General features: G+C 41.0%; 1 protein-coding gene across 2 annotated transcripts in view; it reads left to right on the forward strand.

The window, feature by feature from the left end:
- Positions 1 to 26,297, forward strand: part of rab26 (RAB26, member RAS oncogene family) — a 112,723-nt gene that overhangs the window by 46,338 nt on the left and 40,088 nt on the right. For both annotated transcript variants that reach the window (XR_015130686.1, XM_086302826.1), the window contains exons 3-5: positions 1,689 to 1,730; positions 7,861 to 7,927; positions 24,536 to 24,588. Coding sequence is in view for 1 of the 2 variants with exons in the window: in XM_086302826.1 (XP_086158952.1) it covers positions 1,689 to 1,730; positions 7,861 to 7,927; positions 24,536 to 24,588 (162 nt within the window). In the remaining variant the exon portion in view is untranslated. The remainder of the gene's footprint in view (positions 1 to 1,688; positions 1,731 to 7,860; positions 7,928 to 24,535; positions 24,589 to 26,297) is intronic.

Below are 26,297 nucleotides of genomic sequence, written 5' to 3' on the forward strand. Positions count from 1 at the left end.
TGACTAAGCTTTTTCAAGAAATGTACAACTGCACTGTTTTGTAGATTGTTTTTAAAGGTCCAGACGTTGCTTCTTCCAGTGTTTCAGCAGTGTAGATTAAGCCGTCGCAAGAGCCAAAATAATTATTTTCTCAAGAAGACAGTTAGAATCCCAGAGTTCGGCATTGAGCCAAAAATAGGTCGTTTGCAAAGATTTGAAACTTCTTGTTCAGACATATTGATTGTCTTACATCAGTCCATAAGTGCCAGACCTATGGAACATAAAATTAGACCGGAGGCTTTGGTTTTATTCACATCTCCAGCAAGGTTTTAGATTGGATGTATTTAGAAATCTGGAGTATCTGAAGCATCTTCGTCATATTTTCATTTGAGCAAAACTGCCACTTATTTCCTGGTACATATTAGTAGTGTTATTTAAAGACGAACTTTAGTAGGCAGGATATGTTTCTACAGGCATGTCTGGTTTCCAATATTGACCTTGAGCAAGCCAATAAACATCATTAATTCAGCCCATTTTTGCTCCTGAGTTTATTTCCCTTGTGACAACTCTACGAACTAGAAAGAACTCAAAGTTTTTATACCCATCATCTTTCCTTTCAGAAAGCACTTGTTTTTGTTGGATTTTTGTTTTTGCTACAAAGCAACTGATACTGCTTATCCAGCTGCAGAACTCTTGGTGGTTTCACCCCACAGAGAGCACAAAGCATGCCACAGAATACCAAATTATTTGGGCTCATCAACAAAGGAATAGTTTATGGAGTCCCTGTACCCTCAGCGTTTGGGTGTAGGGCAAGCAACTGCCAAGACTAGAGCGAAGGAGAACAACATCAAAGCTCATGTGTTGCAGCGACATCCCATCAAGTACAAAGTGGACGGTGATGTGTCAAAGATCATATTTGCACTGGGGTGGCAAGACATTATAAAAATGCAGAGCAAAACAGGTTTTTAAGGGGTTTGAACCAAGTGGAAATTGGCTTCCCTGATGTATTTTTTTTTTTTTTTACCTGTATCTGCTTGAAAGAGTGGAAACGGTTGCTGAGATTCCTGTTGTGTCCCAACCAAAGAGGTGTGTGCATTGCCAGTATTATCACACTCCCTGCATTGATGGAAAAGTTCCCTGTTTACACTAAAAGAACTGCAGAACATAATGCAGGAGTGGCTGTCATCACTGACCATTAACACTTTCCGCATAACGTGACATGGCAGAAGTACTGAGACGCCTTTGAATGTGTGTTTGCGTATGTGCTTTGACAGTCGTCATGCAGGTAAATGATGCAACTCCCTGAAACAAAAGGCTTCATCATAACAAAAGGTGTACATGCATAGAGCTATAGATAGTACAGTGTGCTGGCAATATCACAGTGATAAAAGAGAGCCTTACGGCAGAGGCCAAGCCCTTATTACAACAACTGTGGTCACAATAAGCCGACTGTAATACATCAGCCTCTGCATGCATAGCTTGTCTTACTTTCTAAGCTCTTCTTCTGGGAATCAAACAAATTCCTTCAGCAGTACCTGAAAGCATCATTTAGTCTCACTCTGATGCCTCTGTATTCTTTTTCTATGCGCTTGTAGCAAAAGTTCTTATCACTGTTTGACTTTTTTCCCCTTTCTCTTGTTACCTGGCTTTCTGGCTTTCTGTCTACAGCTGTGTTTTAGCATTTATCATTTTTCTCTTTTGTCTTTCAGAATAAAGTTATGACCATTGATGCTGTGAAGGTCAAACTGCAGGTAAGAATCCTAATCCACAATATCTGTCTTTAAAACGATAAAATCTTCTTTTTCTTCCCCCATTCCTGTCCAAACGTACGTGTGGGTCATTTTTTTAATAATAAATCTCCAGCAACTATTATCCATGGTGTAAAATACGTCTCCCATACATGTTCATTTCCTGCTGTGGGAGGGGCAAAAAGTGCAAATGATGACTTAATGGGGCCTTAGTTAATCTCTATCAGTCAATTAGCCTGCCGTTCTGCCTGACTGAAGACACAAGAGGGAATTGCAGACTTTCCATCAGATTATCAAGCCTGGAAGTTATCAACAAAAGACACAGACAGGCAGAGAGACCAATGACTCTTGGCCGTTCCAAAACCGCATTAGCTACTGTCTGATGGTTTTTTGCACCTCAATTACACAATGCTAACGCTCTCTCTCTTTATCTTTCTCATCTTTAATCCATCCACGTCCATCCATCTGTCTGTCTGTCAGATGGCATATTTCAGGTGATACTTCATGAATTAGTTTAATGAAACTTTACGTATCTTTAGACTAATTACATTATAGCATAAGTGGAAATGTGACTGCTGAGTTTAAGCTGCACTATTACCAAAATGTTTATGGCAGTAAAAAAAAATCAAGTCATTCAGTCAAATCTTTAAAACTTTTCAAAAATCCTGTAATATTGTTTTATGGTTGAGTCACACACGGGTAAAAACAGGATGATAGCCTCCATGAAACTAAGAAAAGCTGCTGGTTATCCATTAACTGCTCTGAATGTTTTTGCATTGGTAGCTTGGTAGTTGCACCAACTGGTCGCCCACAGGTTTAATGTGTAAGACCACAAGCCTCGGGAAAAGTGTTTTTGATTGTAAGATGATTGCACAGGTTGCCTAACTGGGACTGACTGCAATCGCTCTCAGACAGACTTACAAAGATTTGCAACTAATGTTTGATTTATAAATGCAGACAGATTGCCAGCATGTTGCAATTAGTCTGAGTCAGTCTGTGCTGATAAGCAATAACTGTACAACTTTCAAGCTCATTTAATATTAACATTGGGTCTTGTAGGTACAAGAACTCAATTATCCTTACACGTGTATAGCAGAAAGCAGTAAAACATCCACTTCTGACTCGCTGTAGACTACTTTCATTATAACGCACTCACCTATGATAAAACATCCTTATCTGCACTAGGATGTTTTATCATAGGAGTCATTTTAGCATATTCGGTTCTACTTTGGCTCATGTTCTTGATTTGACATGTCTCCGATGATGACTGGATCACCTGTAGAGACATATCTAAAATGTTTGATCTATATTAGTTGGTTTTTCTCATTAGTTAAAATTGACTGAATGGAGTAAATGGAATTGAAAAGATTAAAATGAAGGGAGAGGAAAATTAAAGAAGTATAAAGGTGAGAGCAAAACCAATTAATCACATGCTGGAGATTCATTCAAGAAAGTCCAAGCTGTTTTGGTGAGTGATAACACAAGTTACAACAGCAGGTACCAGAAAAGGAGAAATATGGGATAACATTAAAGAGTGAAGGCCGTTAATGATTTCTTCAGTACAAGGCAAGAATGGTAATGTTCAGAGGAGTTAAATTTGATAAACAGCATCCTCTATAAAACTTGAGTCAGTGGACTGTGACTATGTTACGTTCAGTAGAAACCTGAATATACAGGGCATCTGCATCTTTACTTGTTCCACATTCTGTTTTGTTACAGCCTTAGTCCAAAATAGATTACATTCATTTTAAATTCTTACAAATGTATTAAAAATAAAAACCAAAAATGTAATGTGTATATAAGATCCTGTTTCCACTGATCGTGTGTCGGATGTCTCTTCAACTCAAAAATTAAATATGCAAGAAGTTCAACCAAACGTTTTTCACTTCGTCATTATGAGGTGTGTGTAGAATTTTTCTAGTGCAAAATAAATTTAATACATTAACAAAAGGCTGGAGCTTAGAAAGGACTGGATTTCCTGTGAAACTTTGATTAGGCTACTCTAAAACCTTCATTTTATTTGTCTGAGCCATTTAGACTTGCTGGTGTGTTTTGGGTAATTGTTCTGCTGCATAACCCAAATGTGTTTGAGCTTAAGGACACAAATGAATGGCCAGACATTCTCATGGAAGATATTCTGCAAACTTTCCAAAACTTTTGTCTCATCAGTTCACAGAATATTTTCACATCTTGGGAATCATGAAGAGTTTTTTTGTCAAATGCGAGAAGAGAATTTGTTCTTTTTGGTCATTCGTAATTGTGTCCTTCTCTTCCACAGATGCCATTTTTTCCTAGTCTGTTTTTTATTGTTTTACGACAGCGAGACCTGGAGGGGCGTGATTGGGAAGAACGGCCCCCCTGATCTGAACCTGAGCGGTGCTTTGTTATTGGACTTCTGTGCAAATCACAATTTGGCCATAACGAACACCTTGTTCGAACATAAGAGTGTCCATAAGTGCACGTGGCACGAGGATGCTCTAGGCCGCAGGTCGATGATCGATTTTGTAATCATATCACCAGACCTGCGACCATATGTTCTGGACACTCGGGTAAAGAGAGGGGCTGAGCTGTCACCTGATCACCACCTGGTAGTGAGTTGGATCAGGTGGCGGGGGAGGACGCTGGACAGACCTGGTGCACCTAAATGCATAGTGAGGGTGTGCTGGGAATGCCTAGCGGAGGCCCTAGTCCGTGAGATCTTCAACACACACCTCCGGCAGAGTTTCAACAGCATTCCAAGGGAGACTGGGGACATTGAGTCTGAATGGACCATGTTCAGCATCTCCATTGCCGAAGCTGCTGCATTGAGCTGCAGCCGCAAGCCGGTTGGTGACTGTCGTGGTGGTAATCCCCGAACCAAATGGTGGACATCAGAGGTGAAGGGAGCCACCAGGCTGAAGAGGGAGTCCTATCGGGCTTGGTTAGCCTGTGGGACTTCGGAGGCAGCTGATAGGTACCGACAGGCCAAGCGGAATGTGGCTCGGGCAGTGGCTGAAGCAAAAACTCGGGTGTGGGAGTAGTTCGGAGAGGCCATGGAAAAAGACTTTCAGACTGCCCCGAAGAGATTCTGGCAAACCGTCAGGCATCTCAGGAGGGGAAAGCGGTGCTCTACCTGCACTGTGTATAGTGCTGGCGGAGCGCTGCTGACTTCGACTGAGAAAATTGTCAGGCGGTGGAAGGAATACTTCGAGGACCTCCTTAATCCCACTGACACGTCTTCTGAGGAGGACGCAGAGTCTGGGGATGAGGGTGATGACCCGACCTCTGGTCACTGAGGCAGTGTGAAATGCACTTCACACACGCACAGTTGTTTGTCGCCAGATGCCACGTTTATTTCTAGTTTTCATTTATCATGATAGTCCACAGTCTGACAGCTCCGGTCTCAGCTGATTTCTAGCCTCTCCTCCGCTCCTCTCCCGTCTCACTATAAAAGGGGAAGGAAACCATCATTAGTCCAAACGCCATCAGCTGTTCTCACCTGCGTCTCCAGCACCGCCCCGTTGAGCTCACTGCACCACTCCTCCCCTGCAGCCGCGCCCGGGACCACACCTCCGCCACAGGCAGTTAAACAACTCCTTGGTGGCAGAGCCCCTGATGTGGATGAGGTCCGCCCCGAGTTCCTGAAGGCTCTGGACGTTGTAGGGCTGTCCTGGTTGACACGCCTCTACAATGTTGCGTGGAGATCAGGGGCAGTATCCCCGGACTGGCAGACCGGGGTGGTGGTCCCCATCTTTAAGAAGGGGGACCAGAGGGTGTGTTCCAACTACAGGGGGATCACACTTCTCAGCCTCCCTGGGAAACTATCCCTATACAACCATTGCAAGCGCTTGGTTCGCATTGCCGGCAATAAGTCGGACTCGTTCCTGGTGGGTGATGGGCTCCGCCCTTTGTCACCGATTCTGTTCATAATTTTAATGGACAGGATTTCTAGGCGCAGCCAAGTGGTGGAGGGCTTTCACTTCGGTAGCCTCAGAATCTCATCTCTGCTTTTCACGGATGATGTGGTTCTGTTGGCTTCATCGGGTGAAGGCCTCCAGCTCGCACTGGAACAGTTCGCGGCCGAGTGTGAAGCAGCGGGAATGAGGATCAGCACCTCCAAATCTGAGGCCATGGTTCTCAGCCGGAAAAGGGTGGAGTGCCCACTCCGGGTCGGGGATGAGTTCCTGCCCCAAGTGGAGGAGTTCAAGTATCTCGGGGTCTTGTTTGCGAGTGATGGGAGAAGGGAGCCTGAGATCGACAGACGGATTGGTGCTGTGGCCGCAGTGAGGCGGACACTGCACCGGTCCGTCGTGGTGAAGAGGGAGCTGAGTGTAAAAGCGAAGCTCTCAATTTACCGGTCAAACCGCTCCCTACCCTATATATACAGGGAGTGCAGAATTATTAGGCAAGTTGTATTTTTGAGGAATAATGTTATTATTGAACAACAACCATGTTCTCAATGAACCCAAAAAACTCATTAATATCAAAGCTGAATGTTTTTGGAAGTAGTTTTTAGTTTGTTTTTAGTTTGAGCTATTTTAGGGGGATATCTGTGTGTGCAGGTGACTATTACTGTGCATAATTATTAGGCAACTTAACAAAAAACAAATATATACCCATTTCAATTATTTATTTTTACCAGTGACACCAATATAACATCTCCACATTCACAAATATACATTTCTGACATTCAAAAACAAAACAAAAACAAATCAGCGACCAATATAGCCACCTTTCTTTGCAAGGACACTCAAAAGCCTGCCATCCATGGATTCTGTCAGTGTTTTGATCTGTTCACCATCAACATTGCGTGCAGCAGCAACCACAGCCTCCCAGACACTGTTCAGAGAGGCGTACTGTTTTCCCTCCTTGTAAATCTCACATTTGATGATGGACCACAGGTTCTCAATGGGGTTCAGATCAGGTGAACAAGGAGGCCATGTCATTAGTTTTTCTTCTTTTATACCCTTTCTTGCCAGCCACGCTGTGGAGTACTTGGACGCGTGTGATGGAACATTGTCCTGCATGAAAATCATGTTTTTCTTGAAGGATGCAGACTTCTTCCTGTACCACTGCTTGAAGAAGGTGTCTTCCAGAAACTGGCAGTAGGACTGGGAGTTGAGCTTGACTCCATCCTCAACCCGAAAAGGCCCCACAAGCTCATCTTTGATGATACCAGCCCAAACCAGTACTCCACCTCCACCTTGCTGGCGTCTGAGTCGGACTGGAGCTCTCTGCCCTTTACCAATCCAGCCACGGGCCTATCCATCTGGCCCATCAAGACTCACTCTCATTTCATCAGTCCATAAAACCTTAGAAAAACCAGTCTTGAGATATTTCTTGGCCCAGTCTTGACGTTTCAGCTTGTGTGTCTTGTTCAGTGGTGGTCGTCTTTCAGCCTTTCTCACCTTGGCCATGTCTCTGAGTATTGCACACCTTGTGCTTTTGGGCACTCCAGTGATGTTGCAGCTCTGAAATATGGCCAAACTGGTGGCAAGTGGCATCTTGGCAGCTGCACGCTTGACTTTTCTCAGTTCATGGGCAGTTATTTTGCGCCTTGGTTTTTCCACACGCTTCTTGCGACCCTGTTGACTATTTTGAATGAAACGCTTGATTGTTCGATGATCACGCTTCAGAAGCTTTGCAATTTTGAGACTGCTGCATCCCTCTGCAAGATATCTCACTATTTTTGACTTTTCTGTGCCTGTCAAGTCCTTCTCTTGACCCATTTTGCCAAAGGAAAGGACGTTGCCTAATAATTATGCACACCTGATATGGGGTGTTGATGTCATTAGACCACACCCCTTCTCATTACAGAGATGCACATCCCCTAATATGCTTAATTGGTAGTAGGCTTTCGAGCCTATACAGCTTGGAGTAAGACAACATGCATGAAGAGGATGATGTGGATATATATATATATATATATATATATATATATATATACACATGCTTGTAATCGCTTAGTTAGCCTTTTGGCTTTGTGTTCTACAAATTCCAACCTCCAGACTCAATGCAGAATTTGTCTTAACATAAAGATGCTGTTTTAAATTTAGTTGCTAAACTGCTAAGCTATTAATCTATCTATTTAGTTGTTCACTATGCCAACCGATGTTCTGTTCATCCTGCTCTTCCTTCCTCCCTTCTCTCTCAGATATGGGACACTGCTGGTCAGGAGCGTTTTCGGAGTGTCACTCACGCTTACTATCGTGATGCTCACGGTAGGATTCCTCAATTTGTGTTTGTGAGAACCTCTTTGGTTGTGACTGACATGCCTTCTCTCCACTCTCTATTTTCTCCTGACACAGCCAGACTGTTCTGACAGACATTTCATTTCCTTTGTTTTCTTCAAATGTGTTACTGGCACCAGCAGGCACGCTGCTCCCTGTTGTTCCCTCATACCTGTTGAGATTGCAAAAACATGCATGTTGCTTTGTGTGTGTGTGTGTGTGTGTGTGTGTGTGTGTGTGTGTGTGTGTGTGTGTGTGCACATTTCCACCTGTATTTCTCACGTTGCCGGGACATGAACTTCCTTACTTCTTGGTACAAAAAGCAAGCCATTTTAACACAATTAATACACTTTGCCACTGAGTCTTGGTTCTGTAAGTATTGGCTGAGTATTGGTAAGTGATGGAATCACAATACTCTTAGTTTGTGCAAGTGTGTGTGTGTGGGCACACGCATTTGCCAGAGGCTCAATGCTGTGTGCAGGTTCTTTTAAGCGAGAGGCTAACCACTGGGTGGGAAAATGAGCCTGCCTCTCACACAGTGGGGAATCGGGGGGGGGGGGGGTATTGGGGAGCTCTGAGCTATTCCCACATGTGCTTGTGAGGGTGTATGTGTGTGTAGTAGTTATATCTCGAACAGCCCCGCTGAGTACTGATAACAGTTTGCCTCAGGCCAACCTGAATGAGCAGGTGTAGTCGAACACACACACACACACACACACACACACACACACACACACTTGCTGGCATTAACTGAAACGCGAAATCTGCTCAGCAGCATATAAAATAGCAAAATGATGGGACGTGGCTGAAAACGTGTACCCGATTGTGTCCGTTATGTATGGGTGTGCGCTTGGCTTTGATGAGGTTTGCATGTGTTATACATAAGTACGTGTGTGTGTGTGTGTATGATGGCCAGTTGCCCAGCATCATTCTGATCTGTCAGTGCAACAGTTTAGCCTCACTGATCTTTAACAAGGCACCAAGGGAACCTCAAACCAGCTCCTCTGAGTTGTCCGTCTGTTGCTGACTTTTAAATAAAGCTCATTCGCTCTGACAGACAGGACCAGGGGAGGGAATCCAGCCCAAATGCAGCCGTCACGAAAGCTGTCTACTACTGTGAACTAATGGACAGTTTTTCGTGACTCAGACTTTGAAATGTAGAGATCCCACAGTCAGGGGTCTCGTTTCCATTTCTGAGCACTGCCAGGTAAAAGTGAGGAAGTCCAAAGTGTGGAAATAGTAAACAGATTTAAGTCAGTAGTTTAAAATCTGCAATTTTAATTACAGTTAAAGTCTCACAGTCCTGTCAAGGAAGATAAAGTTTCACTGCTTATACTTCTTTATTATTTTCTTTTATCTCTACATGGATGATTAGCTGAGTGCATATGCTCTCTGTCAAGCTCATTACTGGTTACTGATTCGATGTCTTTGGAGCTCTTCACTATAGCCCGTGCTCTCTGTCACTGATCTGCTCCACCGCCATCTGCTGTATTGTGCACATAAGGTAGTATGCTGAAAAGTGTCTACATGAAAATGTCACGGCTTGCCAGATCAGACAACAGACTTCACACTGCTGGTTGTGTCGCTACACAACACACAATGAGTCATAACTCATCTCCCCTCCTGCTTGTATTTGTTGGTGACTGACACATAACCAACCTTGTGATACTTTACAAGGCACACTTGGTATAATAAGATAACAACGAAAACTTGACTGCAAAGATGGAAACCAGTCATACAAAGCAGGCAGTTGCACTTTATATTTGTATTTAATAGTGCTGTCAATAAATGAAAAACAAAACAAAACTAATTAAATTCACAGTTGTCTGTAATTAATCGCGATTAATCGCAATTACTTGATCCTGATTACTTGATTTTAACTGCATGCGCTAACTGCGTTAACTGCATTAAAAGTTTTAATTTCAATGCGGATTAATTTGCGTTAACTCATTTTTGGTTTAATTTAAGCAATAACTCACAGTTGGGAGAAGTTGCCCCTTTGCTAATGACTTTACCTAAATGCTATTTGGACTCAGTGTTTGTGAGGACCTTTAGAAGAAGCAGCGAAAAGTTTTGTACATTTTTTTGGGAGACAGTTTAAAGTTTTTTAGTTTTTAAATGTGTCTTGGGCAATGACTTGCCCAAGACAGCTCAGTAGTTGTTGGAGGGGAATGAAGCATGTCTCAGAGTACTACTATGCCCTCTAGACAACTATCGATGTTTGTCTTATTTAATTCTGGCCCCACTCTCACTTTTTATTGTGTCCATGAACAGAGAGCAAAGAAATTCAGACAATCAGTACAAATGAGCTGGTGGTTGGAGTGAGCCCAGTGCAATCTGCCAGGCCCATCTGGTGTAGAGGGTGACGTGAAGGTCCAGCTGGGTCCAGAAACCAGCCGCAGACTCTTTTTTTTCACCCCCTTCTCCCCCAGTGGAACTGACAGTTTGTCATTTCCGCAGCATGGAGCGAAACCACAGGGTACTAAAAAAGAAAAAAAAAGAAGAAAAGCAGACTTGGTGGTTGAGACAAGAAACAAGAGGAGGAAGGCAAGGAAAGGGAGGTATTGAGACATAAAATACTACCAGGGTGGTGTGGGGGGGCTGATGCAAGCATGACAGGGTGATATATTGAAAGATGCTTGGAAAGACAAATTAATTTCTCAAATCAAGAATGGAAACCAAGATGTCTAGAGGAGCAAAGCGGTCAGAACCATTTAACATTGCAAACAACCAGCTTTCATCACAAAAGGCAGCTGACAAAAATCAATTAACGTCAAAGCAGAAAGCAGTGTGAGTAAAAGACTATAATGAAACACTGTAGCACTTTCCTCAGAAGATTTCCTGCATGACAAAACGCCTCATTACATCTGAACACAGGCGCAAAACAATTAAAACAGTAGAATAAAAGAAGAGTGGAGCTCACGATTTTGAAGTGACTGGTTTCATTTTAGCCACTTAGCATGCTGTTACTGAATGCAACTGGCATCTTTAGCGAACACAACTAAAACACAACACCATCACTACCTTTAACTGGGTGTACTCAGTCACTTTGTAACAAAATACCACGTCAGCAAATGGGAGACCTTTCAGCCCGAAATGAAACTCTTCCAAAGTCTTTCCCATTTTTATATCTCACATATAGAAGTAACACGATGAACTCAGTGAAACAGAATAATTGAGTTAATAGATTTAGAGGAACAGGTAATGGCTGCATTAGAGATGATGCCTCCAATGGGTGCTTTATGATTGAAAGGGTTGTTCAGGCAGTATTGTTTTGAATGAGGTGCTTTGGCTGCTTCATTTCCTTATAATGGCCTTCATTGCTTTTGTTACCCATGGTGTAAGGAAGCGGGGTTATGGCACATCTCAGTGAAATGCTCCACTCCATCATTATTGCTGCTATTCACATAGGTTTCTGTCTAAAATGCAATAATCTTTTCAGTTTTTCAGTGTCATCCAAGGTCTTAAATCCAATGTCACAAGTCTTGAAAATGATTAAATCATTACCATTAACATTACTATTGTCCTCTAAGTTGCATAAACTTCAGTCTTGTGTGTTTTTGGAGACAATGTGAATTGATTTTTGTGTTAACAGAGGTATAAAACAAAATCAACATGCATCGTAATATGACAGAAAAAAGACAACACTATGGAAGTAAATGTAGATGTGTTAACGTTGGGGTCTGTTGATGTTACTACTTATAATACGAAGAAGTGGAGGTACAACCAGTTTTTTTTAAAACTGAAAAAGTAAGGCATTCAAAGTCAGTTGCACTTTGTAGAAGTTTGAGTATGCTTAATAACTCAAGTATTTAAGTTGGACAGGAAGTCAACAAACATAAAACAACTGATACCAGTGACCAGCAAGGACCTGCTATCACTCAGTATTGCTGTGTGGAACATCACCCAGCACAATCCACTGAACAAAATCATTCAAAAAGCTCATAGGCATTTCACTTATATTGAAAAAGAGAAAATCAATGCTAGAACATTCTAAGTGGCACAAAACCTTATGGGCCACTGTCACCCCTCATCATTACAGTTACTCAAATTGTATTATTAAAGTCTCTGTTGACTGAGCTCAATCAATAAGTAAATTGCTTTTATTACATTTATCAACCCAATGTGCATATCACGTGTGCCAGTTTTGTTTTTTTTTCCCCCCCGATATGACTGTAAATACAAATGTTTGGGAACTCCCCCCTCTCCCTTTTCTATATATTTTCAGCTATTCAACAGATTATTCTCGAATTCTGATGCCCCAAAAGGCTGTTGGTATTTCTAGCAGAGGTCTTATTTGAGATGAACTAATTATTCTTTAAAGGGATGCTGTGATAATTAATTGAATGGAGTCATAAAAGTGACAGGCAAATCGCTGTTTAATGCATAAGTGTCTCAGTTAATTGGTCTACTTTAGAGGGTTTTGAGACTTAACTCCCAAGTGGGATGCAAAAAGGAGAGGCGTGATGTGCACATACTGCAGGAGGTGGAAAAACCAATGTCTGGCTTGCTTGTCAACATCATGACTGGTACTCATGGAGAAAATTAAGCTCCTAATATCCACTAGGTCATTGGCAAGACATTTTGTGTTCGGGGTTTAATATTCACCCCTTTTAAAGTAAATTTTCTCTATTTATGACCCACGAAATGAAAATATTTGAACAGAAAAAATGTAACCTCAAAATGTATTTGCCTTTGAAGTGTAATATCTTTTGGTTTTTTTGAAAATCAGCCTTTTTTTTTTTTTTTAGCACGTGGCTATAACACAACCCAATCCTAAGCGTAGATGGGTCACTAGATCACAGGAGCAAATCTACAGCAGAATGACTGAGAAGAAAAGAATGAAGGTGCTGCAATTAGAGACCTGAATCCCAGTAGTTCAATTCCTTGAACTGTTAGTCTGCTAGCTTAATGATTCTGCTTATCAGTACCACTTCCACTAGCAGTATAATCAGCTGATTTCTGTTCATGTGCCGGAGGAGGTAAATAGTGGTGCAGTCTGCAGCTTGGCTATGGACATTTTTATAGTGTGATGGTAGAGTACAAACTCCATCCAGGACAGAAACAACTGCATTATACTGCTAACACAACTTTGGCTCTTTGCAAGCACCTGCACAGATAGCATGCTAGCGCTAGCCAAGAAGCCAGAGTGATGTTAGCTAAGTGAATGCTGACTACAACCCAGTAGGCAGATCCTGAACTTCAACCAATAACAAATGACTGAGCAGTTAGGCCGCAATCTGCATTTCTGCCTGTCCATGTTTCTAAAGTAGAATCACTGTGGGGATAGCTTTAAAGTCTCTTTGTGCTGGTTTTTTATATCTGTGCTGTGTGCTGTGCTTTATGTTCATACCTAAATACTAAGAGAAAAATCATATGTGTGTCCTCATTAGCATAGCGCAGAGCATTTGGCTCTTCAGCTGCTAAATAGCTGCATGTGGCTCCTGAGTTACTGGTTAGAATTAGGGTTAACCGTAGCCCTATTTAATTCTGTGAATACAATAATTATTAGTCTGTTCTCTCACAATTACATCAGCCCGTCTGTCTTTTTCTCTTTTTGCTTGAAGGAAGTAAAATGACTCTTGATGTTAAAGGTTGCCGACGTCCGAGTTAGGGATTTGTGTTGGTGTGTGGGATTGTAGCCTCAGATTTATATTTTTAAATGGTAATTATGAGACAATGTGTTTCAGATTATTTTATGGAGATATGTGAAAGTAATGCAACAAGTAGAATTGATTACTTTCTCCTAGGAGTAATTAAGTGACATAATGCATTACTGTTAAGAAAAGTCTTCTGTGTAGTATGTGCAATACATTACTTTTTTTGCATGAATGCAATGCCATTGGTATGCTGTTTAGCGATGGTGGTGACTCCCCAAGCAGAGCCAATGAGAATCGATTAGGAATCTAATCGATGGTGGAATCGGAATTGCTAAATTTGTACCAGTTCCTATCTGGAGCTGCAATGGTCTAGTCAAAGTCCAGGCGTCGATGTGATATGAGTTTGTGACAATTGGGGTGGTATCCTAAGAGCTGTGCACAAACGAATGTGTACAAACTAATTATGTAAAGAAGAGTTGGCCAGTATTCTTTCCTGGTGATGAATAAAAAACATTAGTTACTGCTGCTAAATGTGGTTCTAACATTAGAATCATGGAGTACCTACAGGGAGTGCAGAATTATTAGGCAACTTGTATTTTTGAGGAATAATTTTATTATTGAACAACAACCATGTTCTCAATGAACCCAAAAAACTCATTAATATCAAAGCTGAATGTTTTTGGAAGTAGTTTTTAGTTTGTTTTTAGTTTTAGCTATTTTAGGGGGATATCTGTGTGTGCAGGTGACTATTACTGTGCATAATTATTAGGCAACTTAACAAAAAACAAATATATACCCATTTCAATTATTGATTTTTACCAGTGAAACCAATATAACATCTCCACATTCACAAATATACATTTCTGACATTCAAAAACAAAACAAAAACAAATCAGCGCCCAATATAGCCACCTTTCTTTGCAAGGACACTCAAAAGCCTGCCATCCATGGATTCTGTCAGTGTTTTGATCTGTTCACCATCAACATTGCGTGCAGCAGCAACCACAGCCTCCCAGACACTGTTCAGAGAGGTGTACTGTTTTCCCTCCTTGTAAATCTCACATTTGATGATGGACCACAGGTTCTCAATGGGGTTCAGATCAGGTGAACAAGGAGGCCATGTCATTAGTTTTTCTTCTTTTATACCCTTTCTTGCCAGCCACGCTGTGGAGTACTTGGACGCGTGTGATGGAGCATTGTCCTGCATGAAAATCATGTTTTTCTTGAAGGATGCAGACTTCTTCCTGTACCACTGCTTGAAGAAGGTGTCTTCCAGAAACTGGCAGTAGGACTGGGAGTTGAACTTGACTCCATCCTCAACCCGAAAAGGCCCCACAAGCTCATCTTTGATGATACCAGCCCAAACCAGTACTCCACCTCCACCTTGCTGGCGTCTGAGTCGGACTGGAGCTCTCTGCCCTTTACCAATCCAGCCACGGGCCCATCCATCTGGCCCATCAAGACTCACTCTCATTTCATCAGTCCATAAAACCTTAGAAAAATCAGTCTTGAGATATTTCTTGGCCCATTCTTGACGTTTCAGCTTGTGTGTCTTGTTCAGTGGTGGTCGTCTTTCAGCCTTTCTTACCTTGGCCATGTCTCTGAGTATTGCACACCTTGTGCTTTTGGGCACTCCAGTGATGTTGCAGCTCTGAAATATGGCCAAACTGGTGGCAAGTGGCATCTTGGCAGCTGCACGCTTGACTTTTCTCAGTTCATGGGCAGTTATTTTGCGCCTTGGTTTTTCCACACGCTTCTTGCGACCCTGTTGACTATTTTGAATGAAACGCTTGATTGTTCGATGATCACGCTTCAGAAGCTTTGCAATTTTGAGACTGCTGCATCCCTCTGCAAGATATCTCACTATTTTTGACTTTTCTGTGCCTGTCAAGTCCTTCTTTTGACCCATTTTGCCAAAGGAAAGGACGTTGCCTAATAATTATGCACACCTGATATAGGGTGTTGATGTCATTAGACCACACCCCTTCTCATTACAGAGATGCACATCACCTAATATGCTTAATTGGTAGTAGGCTTTCGAGCCTATACAGCTTGGAGTAAGACAACATGCATGAAGAGGATGATGTGGACAAAATACTCATTTGCCTAATAATTCTGCACTCCCTGTGGTTTTTTATGCAGACCTGTGAAAACTTTCTTCTTCACACTAACAGGTACCTGTTTCCAAAAAGCCGCACTCCATAGCCAAACTGATTAGCTAGTTTCTCAAAAGGTGCTATTTTACTGCTATGCGGAAAGCATTAATAAGAAGAATAACAATAGATAATGTTTGGCTGTTTGTTTCACCTGCCTCTTCATCAGAATGTCATCAACTTTGCTACAAGCATCTGCAAGATAATATTAGTGACAAAGAACAGTTGTAGAACCTATAGAGGCTACATCTATTTCAGATTAAATCAGTCTCATTACCCAATAATGTTGCTGCTCTGCTCGGCCTCATCCGGTCTTGCCCGCATCATTTTTTATTCCTTCTATTCCATCTTACTGGGCCACTATTCTTGTCACTAATGAGCAACCATAGACCTCAGTCTGCTGCAGCAGCTTGTGGGGGCGACACATAATCCAACTAAGATCGGAAGGAGGGACAGCAGCAGGGAGAACGCTGATCAAGACAACATCTGTGGCAATGAGGAGAAAGGTAGAAAAGAAAAGATGGAGTGAGAAAGATGGGCAGGAACAAAGAAAGGGGATGAAAAGGGTTTGCATGAAAAAGCAGGAAAGGGTGATTGGAAGCAAAACATTAATGACATTGCTCTGTTCTGGGAAAGCAGCAAGCTGTGCAATTCATCATCAAAATCTATATATTTCTTTCTCATAAGCACATATCTTATATCTACTTGTGTATTTTAAATATTATAATTTATATGCAAGGTCACCATAAAATTTATTTTTTTGGCTTTTTTGGGGGGGTTTGTAGAGAGTTATGATGAAGCTCAAAATCTGCTTGTACTCTCCACTGAATTCATTATTGAGCTAGTGTCATTACTTCTTACTCTACCTGCTTATATTTTTACAGTCTCCTGAAAAGACAGGTGTCAGCTATTTGTGGGTGCTTCCTAGAGAGGAATCATTAATCGCTCTTCATGGTGATAGAGCCACTTCTTTTTATAATGGATGCCATAGAATGAGGACTATTCTGTGCTTAGGCAGGCAAAGAGGTAGAGATGGTAAGTGGTGCTATAGCTGTCGGAGGAATAGTGAAAGTCATGGAAGGAGGGGACTGTGTAGCAATGTCACATTCTCCCTTTCATTTTGACATACAGTAACATCAATGGCAGGACAAAAACTTGCCTGAAGGGATGAAATGAAAATATTTCTCATCGGTGAGAAATGTCATATAGACAAAGGCTTTTTATTAGCAGGGGTCCTTTGCATGGTGTAGAGGTTCCGATGGATTGTGACTCTACTTTGTAAGCTCATGAAAATGTTATGGCACATAAATTAGTGCAATTTGTAAAGTCACCTTTGAAACTTTTCTTTTAAGGCCTGATTTGAGTTGTAATTCTCATGCCTGTATATACTGTATGTTTACCAGATCCACAGATTTGTACACTAAATATAAAAATAAACATGCTTCAGTATGTAGTCTTCTAAGATGGCGACCAGAACTACATTCCACACTTTTTGATTTTTTTGAGTATTGTTCAGGTACTCATATACATTAAATGTAGGGATATTTATTAGTAGAAGTGGGCGATATAGCCTCAAAAAATCTTGCGATTTTGCGATAACGATATTTTGGACAAAACAACGTCATAGTTCAATAGTATTGATGCAGATGGCCACCCCTCTCTGAGCCTGGTTCTAGAAAGGTTTCTTCCTGTTAAAGGGGAGTTTATCATTCCCTCTGTTGCTAAGGGCTTGGTCACAGGGAATGTTTTTATTGTTGGGGTTTCGTCTCTATTATTATAGAGTCTTGACCATAAACTATACACCACCTTGAGAAAACTGTTGTTGTGATTTGGCACTATATAAACACAATTGAACTGACACAGCATACTATTCAGTGACACAGCACAACTTAAAAGCCAAGGCAGTTTTTTCCCTGCAAAAAGCTAAGCAATAGCTTAACAGTATTTAACAACAGCAAAAGTAACTGTAAAACTGTCACTGCCCAGACAGTTTTTTACTGCAAACAGCAAGCCAAGACAGATCAATCCCAGATAGTAGACTGACACAGTGTCGACAGTGTCCGGGCAATCAGGTATCCCAGAATACATTTCTAATTGTGGTAATGACAGAGAAAAGTGCCCTGAGCTATGAGTAGAGTTTTGAAATAATACTGTTTCTGTGTCACCAAATGCACAATATTTTAGGGAAGAATGTAGGGGGTTACTCTTCACATGTCTGGTCGATGTGTCAAGATAGCGCTGATCTGCACAAGTGCTCTGATGTTTTCATTAACTGTCAGCTGACTGGTTGCCGCCATTCGTGATACCTGCTGAGAACATCCTCACCACAGAACACTGAGCGTGGGCCGCTTGAAGTAAATCATTCACAGGGTTTTTTTTTCCTGATCAGACATGTTAAACTTAACTGTTTAAATAAATGAATTAAAACCAACAATAAACAATATAAGTATTTTAATACAGCATGGAAAGTGAGCGCTTTTTCACTGGGTACATAAACATATGGATCAGCATTTTAATGCTGTTTGTAGATATTATTGATTCAACTGTACTCTAAACACCAGCTGTCTGTTATGCGTTTTAGAAGTCTACTATAAAAAAAAGAAGCTGTGTATGAATTCCTAGTGTTTTTGAAAACAGACAGTCTGATGATTAATCAGTTACCTTTAATTTAATATACAGGTGTAGAGCTCTTTACCACCTCCTTCCACATCAGTCTAGTGTTTTTGACCTTTCAGAATAATTTCACATTAATGGGCCTTTTACTGGATAACCGAGCGTATAGGCACAGCAGATAATTTGGTGTACTATGTGTTTTTTTCATTGCAAATATAAACCATAACAGTAAAAAGGCAGTAAAGCACATAGTGAAGCCAATTTAATGTCATTTGTTGTGGTGCTGTGTTATCCTGTTCTCAGAAGTATGGACAGGAACTGAAATAATCAGTTAAATATGTCCATTTCAGTCTTTGGGGTTTCTTCAGGAAGGGCATCTGGTGCACAAATCTAACGAATCAAAACATGGAATAACCTGCTCGTGTGAACCCTCGTGAATAAGGGAATAGCTCGTTAGTTATTCATAATTTAACTTTCATTATGGTTGAATATTTACTTGCGTTATGTTTTGCTCAATACCTCACAAACATGCTGCAAACATCACAGTATGAAGTGCTCAAAAATGACTACCGTATATTTTAGACCATAAGGCGCACCGGATTATAAGGTGCATTAAGCGAAACAGAACAGTCAGATAAGTCAAACTTTAATCAACTCATTCTTCTTGCTTCCTCCACTTCTGTACCATTGATTCATTAATGCTGTATTCTCTCCCAGCTGCTCTATTCCCGTGTTGTTGCAGTATATTAATGACTAACCTCGTATTGTGGATGGATTATCTCAGTTGTTCTCCTGACTGAAGTTTGGTCCGTTTGCCGCATCCTGCCATGCGATTGCATTTGTCTCTAACCATCAGGAACCCTCACGTTAACTTTTATTGAGTGGAAAAAGTTATCGTTCATCCTCCAGTTTCACTATGTTTATGTTAGCGATCACGTAGCACATCATTATATACCAGCTAGCCCAACGTCAGTAACCCTACAAACGTCACTGCTGTTTAGTTTTCTGTCTTCATTTATGTCGGAAGTGATAGCAGAGCTGTACATTTGAATTTTTCCACAAATCTCTCAGTCAGAACATGCTATGTCATGTTTAAGTGGAAACTAGCGAGCTAACTTCCTGCTAACTTCCGTTAAATTTAATAAATTCTGTTTTCATGGATGCCTGGATGTTAAACCTAATTGTTATAACTGGTAAAGCATCAGCGCTGATCATTTTATTAAAGATGAAAGAGTTTAGACAGTTTTTAACTGTCAGTGCCCGCACTGTTCGTTTGACTTTGGGACCTGAAGCAGACGGAGTTTTGGACCCAGATTACTCCGCGAGGCTCCTGACTATGGTAGCCGTAATGCTCCGACAATCCATCAAACGGTGCGGCTTTGTAGCTTACCAAAGTCGTACTAAAGCATTTTTTGACAGATTTTTGAGCGCCGTGTACTACATAAAATCGGTTCGAAGTCAGTAAGCACAACCAGAATTCATACATAAGGTGCACCGGATTATAAAGCGCACTGTCAATATTTGAGAAAATTAAAGGATTTTAAGTGCGCCTTATAATGCGGAAAATACGGTATGTTTAAAATTGGCTAAATTACTGTGGTGGTTACTATAGGTGCATAAAAGGGTCATTTTAGCACATTCGTATGTAGTTGCTTGACAGCATGATGATATCATACGCTTTCAAGGGCCAAGAATGGGCAAGTTTGGTTACGTCTGATCATACCGAAGATGTTAGTGGGAAAAACACACGAAAAAAGACAATATCATAATAATATGATATGTATTATAGCTTAGCTAAAAAAAAATGTCACATGCACATGTTAATTATCCTTTATTATAATCTCATTGTTTAACTGTAAAAAAAGACCAAAGTTTAATTAAATAATCATGATTATAAAATGTTACAGTTTCAGGTAAAGTAAGATATTAAGGTGTATTTTGCAAATTTAACATTCAGCAGTCACGATGCTCAACAGCACATTTCTGACCTGCTCCTATTTGCATTTATATGCATACGATCTGTATATTCAAAGGAAGGAGAGCAGGCACAGATGATCATCTGAGAGATGATGGATGGCAGTACTCTTTATGGATCACTTCACTATCCATCTCTTCATGCTCAAACTTTCATGCACGCACTTGGATTGTCAAGGTGGTAGTGGCTCACAAAGTCATTCATGTTGTGTGTAATACTGATAGTAGTTTGTGCTGGGGTCATATCCAAAGATGAAAGGTGTCTTGGTGGATTGGCTGTCTGAAACTGATATGATATGAGTGAGGATCCTTGTTTTCACTGAGCTGTGGAATGAGTGATGCCACGGTGTGTTGCCTGCATATAAAACACACTTTTACCTTCAGCTTTCTGCCCAAACAAATGTCACAGCAATTAAGGGGAAGTCTCAAACTCCCTCATTTGTGACAAAATGCCTTTTTCTGCTTTCAGTACAAAGTCTGAACATGAGGGCTTTTTTTCTCACATTTTAGTGCCACACATCAGAGAGCTCAAAAGACGTTTCATGTACTTTAACTACTGGACACACACATAGACCGGTGAGAGGTTATAAATGACAGTCGCTAATGTACTTTTCTAAACCATTAAAAAAACATGCACATTTACACCATTACAAGAAAAAGTAGTTGAAATGGAGATAGAAAATAAATGTATGCTACACATTTAAACAGGGGGAGAGCAATTTTACGTCTTCTTTCAGAGCAAAGAGATGTGGACACTTCTCACACAGCATTGACAACTGAGGTAAACAGTCAACAGTGGACTTCGACACATAGGGAAAAACTGCTGTCCAGACAGTAGCAGAAACACAACAGCAATTATGGGTACATTTGATGGTTTTGATCTTCCTTGACTGACTTAAATATTTTGTCTTACAGCAGCCAACATATGCTCTTGAACTGGGAGGGGTAAGAAAGCAGAACTCAGTTGACTGTAATCTATTGTCATGTAGTGGCCAATATTTTACACACTAACTTTAAAACTGATTATTTTCTCAAAGAGAAACAGGCAACGCTTTACCCTAATCTATACCACCCCACAACATCTTCTTACTTGTACCAGTAGTTGTACGTTAGCAATCCTGACTTGCAGCTATAGTGAATAGTGTAATCCAGCGGTCCCCAACTCCCGGGCCTCGGACCGGTACCGGTCCGTGAGTCGTTTGGTACCGGGCCGCGAGAGATGAGGCTCAGGTGTGAAATGTGTGGTTTTCAGGGTTTTTATCGGTTTTCAGCGTTATTTTGTTATCGTTTTTATCATTTACTCGGTTTTCCTGGGTCTTTCCTCCTGTGTTATGAATAACTCTTCTATTTTTCAGTAGCGGTACTAGTTTTATTTTGTTGTATTTATCCGCGACACCTTAAAGGCCGGTCCGTGAAAAAAAAAAAAGGTTGGGGACCGCTGGTGTAATCCACTGCTTATGCATTGTCAGACCCAAAGACAGCCGACGGAAGGGCTGCCTGAGGGCACTGAGGCTATTCACAATCATTTTTCTGACTGATTATATTTGCATATTCTGTCACACATGTGCAAATTGTACTTGCGTTTTTGACCCTGTGCAAACCTCAGTACACTTGAGCATTTGAATCTGTGATTCACTCTGTGATTGCAGATAAATCTGAGTACCCACATAGAGACTGAGGCACACTTTCAAACGTTTTGCACACATTAATATGCCATAATCATACACCAACACCTAAAACCAGCAGTATTTCTCTTTTTTTTTTTGCAGAGTTCATTCTTCTGCCTATTATTTTGCAACCTGTGATAACTAAACTCTGCTTCTCAGCTTCTGTGAGAAAGTTCTCCAACTTCATCTGTCTTGCTTTTGGCAAGATGTAATTGGATTAGGGAGGGTGAAGGAAAGCAACTCCTTGTGGTTTACTCTCGTCTTCTTCTAGTATCTTATAAACAACAGGAGCAACGGGAGAGGAAATTAACTTATGGTGGCAGATCATCTCTCGCTCTCTCGCTCTGTCCTTCCTATCTTTTTTCTTCATGCTTCCCTCTCCCCCTCACTGTGCTTTTTCAGTTTGGCTGGAGCTGACGGTGATTACAACTCATTAAACACCCTTCACGCACTTGTCTGGCTGAAATGAACAAACAAAGGATTTAATCCAAAATAGGCAAAAATGCAGCCTTGACTCTGGCGTGCCGGGATCGGGGGATGAGTAAGGAGAGTAAACAGGAGACATACTTTAAGGTGTGCATGGAATAAAGTGGCAGAATGAGGATGGAGTGAGATGTAAGTAGTGGAGAAGATGGCTGGAGGGATTACATGCAGTAGGAGGAGAGGCGGTGCTGGGGAGGTAAATAGCTTACACTAATTCTTAAAAGAGAAGGTTGTTCAAGCTGTGAAAATGAGTTAGAATTGCCCTCGCAGGTGTAATGAGTTTTTCTTTCTGTCTCGAGCTTTATAATGCACACCCTCCAGTAACACCTGAGGTGATATTATGCTCCACAGCGGAACAATGCAGTTGGAGGTAATTAGAATTCACGCGCGCAATTATGTTGTCAGATATAATGCTAATACCGTGGTAAATGAAAGAGATCAGCACTTTGCTCACGTAACAGTGGGGGGCATTTTATTTTACGTTTTTCATCCAGCGAAATCCAGAGTGTTTTATGGAGCATTAAAATACCAGAAAAATCACTTTTTAGTTAGATGGAAAAATACTTCACTGAACACCACAAGTTCACGTGTCTTGTAATACAGTTAGGTTCAATTTGTTGGGGGATATGAGATGTATAATATTTATGGTGTATTCTCCTATGTAATTATGGTGCAAAATTTCCCACATGCATCTACGTTGACCTTTTGTGAGTAAAATCTAATTAGACTTTGCAAAGTTCTGGAAAGCATGCATGGCTAAAGCAATGCTCATTTTCTGTACAGCCATCTGTAATCTGTAGTCTGCCTTGACATTTAGAAGAGGATATATTAAAAAAAAAAAAAAACAGCTGCGTGTCGGTGAAACCTCGTCATCATTGCCATCAAATAGATGCATGACTATATAAGTTTTCAAGATTTAATGTCTCATAGAAGCCGATTCTGCTCCAATCACATAGGCAACGATGATAAAATACACAATTTTCTGACATCAGCATAAATGATCTATAAAAAAAGTATAAGTCAGCATGTTTTATAAAAACTTCATAAAAACCTCTGAATTGTAGTGTAACCCTTGCCCTTCAGAGGGAGTTCTGAGTGTCATGTTTAGGCTGTGTGCAGGCAGAAATGGTAAAATGGAAGATCCAAAGTACAGATAAAACGTGAACTCCAAAAACAGATCAAAATAACAACCTTCCGAAATACAAAGAATAAACTTGGGCAGACAGAACACACAGCATGAATGAGGGTAGATCGCGACAGTGACACAGAGAAACTTAAATACACAGAGGGAGCAATCGGGGAATGGGAAACAGGAGGGAAACACAGCTGGGACAAATCAGTGCTAAAGAGACAAAGGAAGCAAAACCTGATACAATAACATGAGACACAGACTTTCAAAGTAAAACAGGAAACATAACACAGAGACGCAGACTTGACACAGGGATACAGCAGACAGGGGAGACAGCAACTATGGATCACAGACAGAAAACCAGAACACTAAAACTCAAACAAAACCCACACAGAGAACCTAAACTAAGAATAATCCTATAACCCATAAGACAAAGCTAGAATATAATGAAATAAACAAAATCAAAGAACCAAAAACACAACACGGGGCTGACGACCCAGGCACCCTAACACTGAGTGCTCTTGTTGATCATGAAATACCTCATCACTGTGAGCCACAGTTAATATGGAAATGCTCAGTGATCTCTCCAAGCAGCACTAATGGTGATTACAGTGTCTGTATTGATTATTGTGGTGAATCAATAACTTTGTGAAAGCAGACAAAAATTGGCACCACTGCCAGTAAACTGTCCCGATCACCTCTTTTTCACCCGCACTGTGGCAGCACTTAATCTAGAAACTGCATTTATGTCCATGAAAAACAAGGCCTGCATCATGCTGAGTTCTCAAAGTGTGAGTTAGATCATGAAAGTGTCAATGAATTGGCGCCACAGTGGTGGGAAAGAGGTGTAAGAAAATACTTTCTGGATGTCGTGAACTGTTTGTTGCCACCAAACACGCTAAATAATCTGATCACTTGTAATTTTGTGACATGAAGTTTGATCCAATTTCAAATGTGACGTTTTTATTTTCTCTCCTCAGCTCTGCTGCTTCTGTACGACGTCACCAACAAAGCATCCTTCGATAACATCAGGGTAAGATCAAACTCGCCTGCTTGTCAGTTGCACCTCATTTCTATTCAGGTTCTGAAAGAATGTTGTTTCATTTATGCTACGCAAAGTTGTCTGTGTATCATCTCATTCACAAGCAAGGATGATATGGGCAATGTCTCTCGCCCTATTGTACCTGGGATAGCCCCCCCCCCCCATGAGGCAATGACAAGGATAAGTGGAAGAGAATGGAGGGATGGATATATGGATGATACAGTGGCTAGGCTTGCTGTCAAATTACCCTAACCCTCAGGTGGAGGGAAGCTCTTCACCAGGAGTCAGAGCAGTCAGAGGGACTTTTACTCCAAGAGTGACGGCCAAACATCTGCAAGGAGCTTGGAGAAATGGAGATGTTAGAGCTAAGTTATTAACAATGTGGGTCACATATAGCCCACTTTGAGCTCAAGTTGGCCAGACCAGTGAAACTCCCCTTTTGTTAGTGTAACAAATTTTAACTACACATTTAATGAGAGCTGTCTGGATAAAAGAAAAAGACGTATAGTTTCAGCAGTAGGTCTCAGTTTTTTCTACATGATAAAGTAATGCTGCTGGAAGAAGTCTGTCAGCATAATTAATATCTGGCTTAAATTGTAAGAAATAAATGTGTAAAATTAAAGAAATCATTCTGTTAGCTCGTTGCCCAGACTCCCAAAAATAGAAAGTTTTTGGTAATTCATGAAAAATGTCCTCGTTTTTTTGGAGGAAAGGTTGTTTCTTTTTTCTTTTTTCATTTCTTTTTTTATTTCTATGTATATTTCTAGATATTTCTACAGTAAGTGCAACAATGCAAAGATTTCTGTTTAATTGCTTATTTATCAATTACCGGTAGTAAAATTGGTGTGATTGACTGTGGGCAATGTCTAAAACATTAAGAAAGGTTGTAAAACACAGTTAAAGGTCCAAAAATTGATGCCTTCTTTCACATTTTTCAAAGCATCAAGTGGGCCGGACTGGACTCTTTGGTTGTCCTAATTCTGCCCCCCCAGGCCTTATATTTGGCACCCTGTGTTACATTTGGGTTGGTCTAGCACTCAGATGTATGTGTAAGCATGTGCTCTCACACATAAAAACAGAATTCCACAGGATGCTTAGCTGGATTATCTCTGCCTTGCAAACGTAAGCTCCTCCTGAGGTAGGGACATCTGCTCATTTTTAATGACATGCTGCCTTCGTGACCAGCCGGCGGGTACGAGACATGATAAATAGCTTTATTATATGTTACTGAGACTTAGGAGGTCGTTTCATTATTCATTGACTTTCCTCCCACGTACTGGCAGTCGGCTGTATCTCTGAACATCAGCTCCTGTCTACTTCTAAATTGTTTCTTTTCATGTAAACAAAGCAGAAAAGCACAAAGATATCATTTGTGTCTGGTAAAAAAATTGCATTTGATTACATTAGTTTTCAAAGCCGTCTTCAAAGTTACGCCATAAAATCTCCGATACTTGCTCATGCTCAGACCGGGGATCAGATGAAGGCGACGGTGATGATGATAGGAGAGCTGAGGATGACCAATGTAACACCAAATGAAGGGAGGGGACAAAGTTGAAGAGCATAGGGGTGCAGATTACAAAACCTTTATCTCTCCCTTTGAAGTGGCAGCCTGTCTGTCACCCAAACTCAGTTCCCACTGTGATTTTCCAGCCATTTCTTGCCCCATTTGGTGCCACTCCCCACCGTGCCTTGTAGGTGCA

Source organism: Aulonocara sp. 'chitande type north' Nkhata Bay, linkage group LG8 (assembly GCF_057382095.1).
Source record: "Aulonocara sp. 'chitande type north' Nkhata Bay isolate Kocher_YH1m ecotype deep benthic linkage group LG8, A_spYH_male_GT1.1, whole genome shotgun sequence".
In the NCBI taxonomy this organism is placed as follows: Eukaryota; Metazoa; Chordata; class Actinopteri; order Cichliformes; family Cichlidae; genus Aulonocara; species Aulonocara sp. 'chitande type north' Nkhata Bay.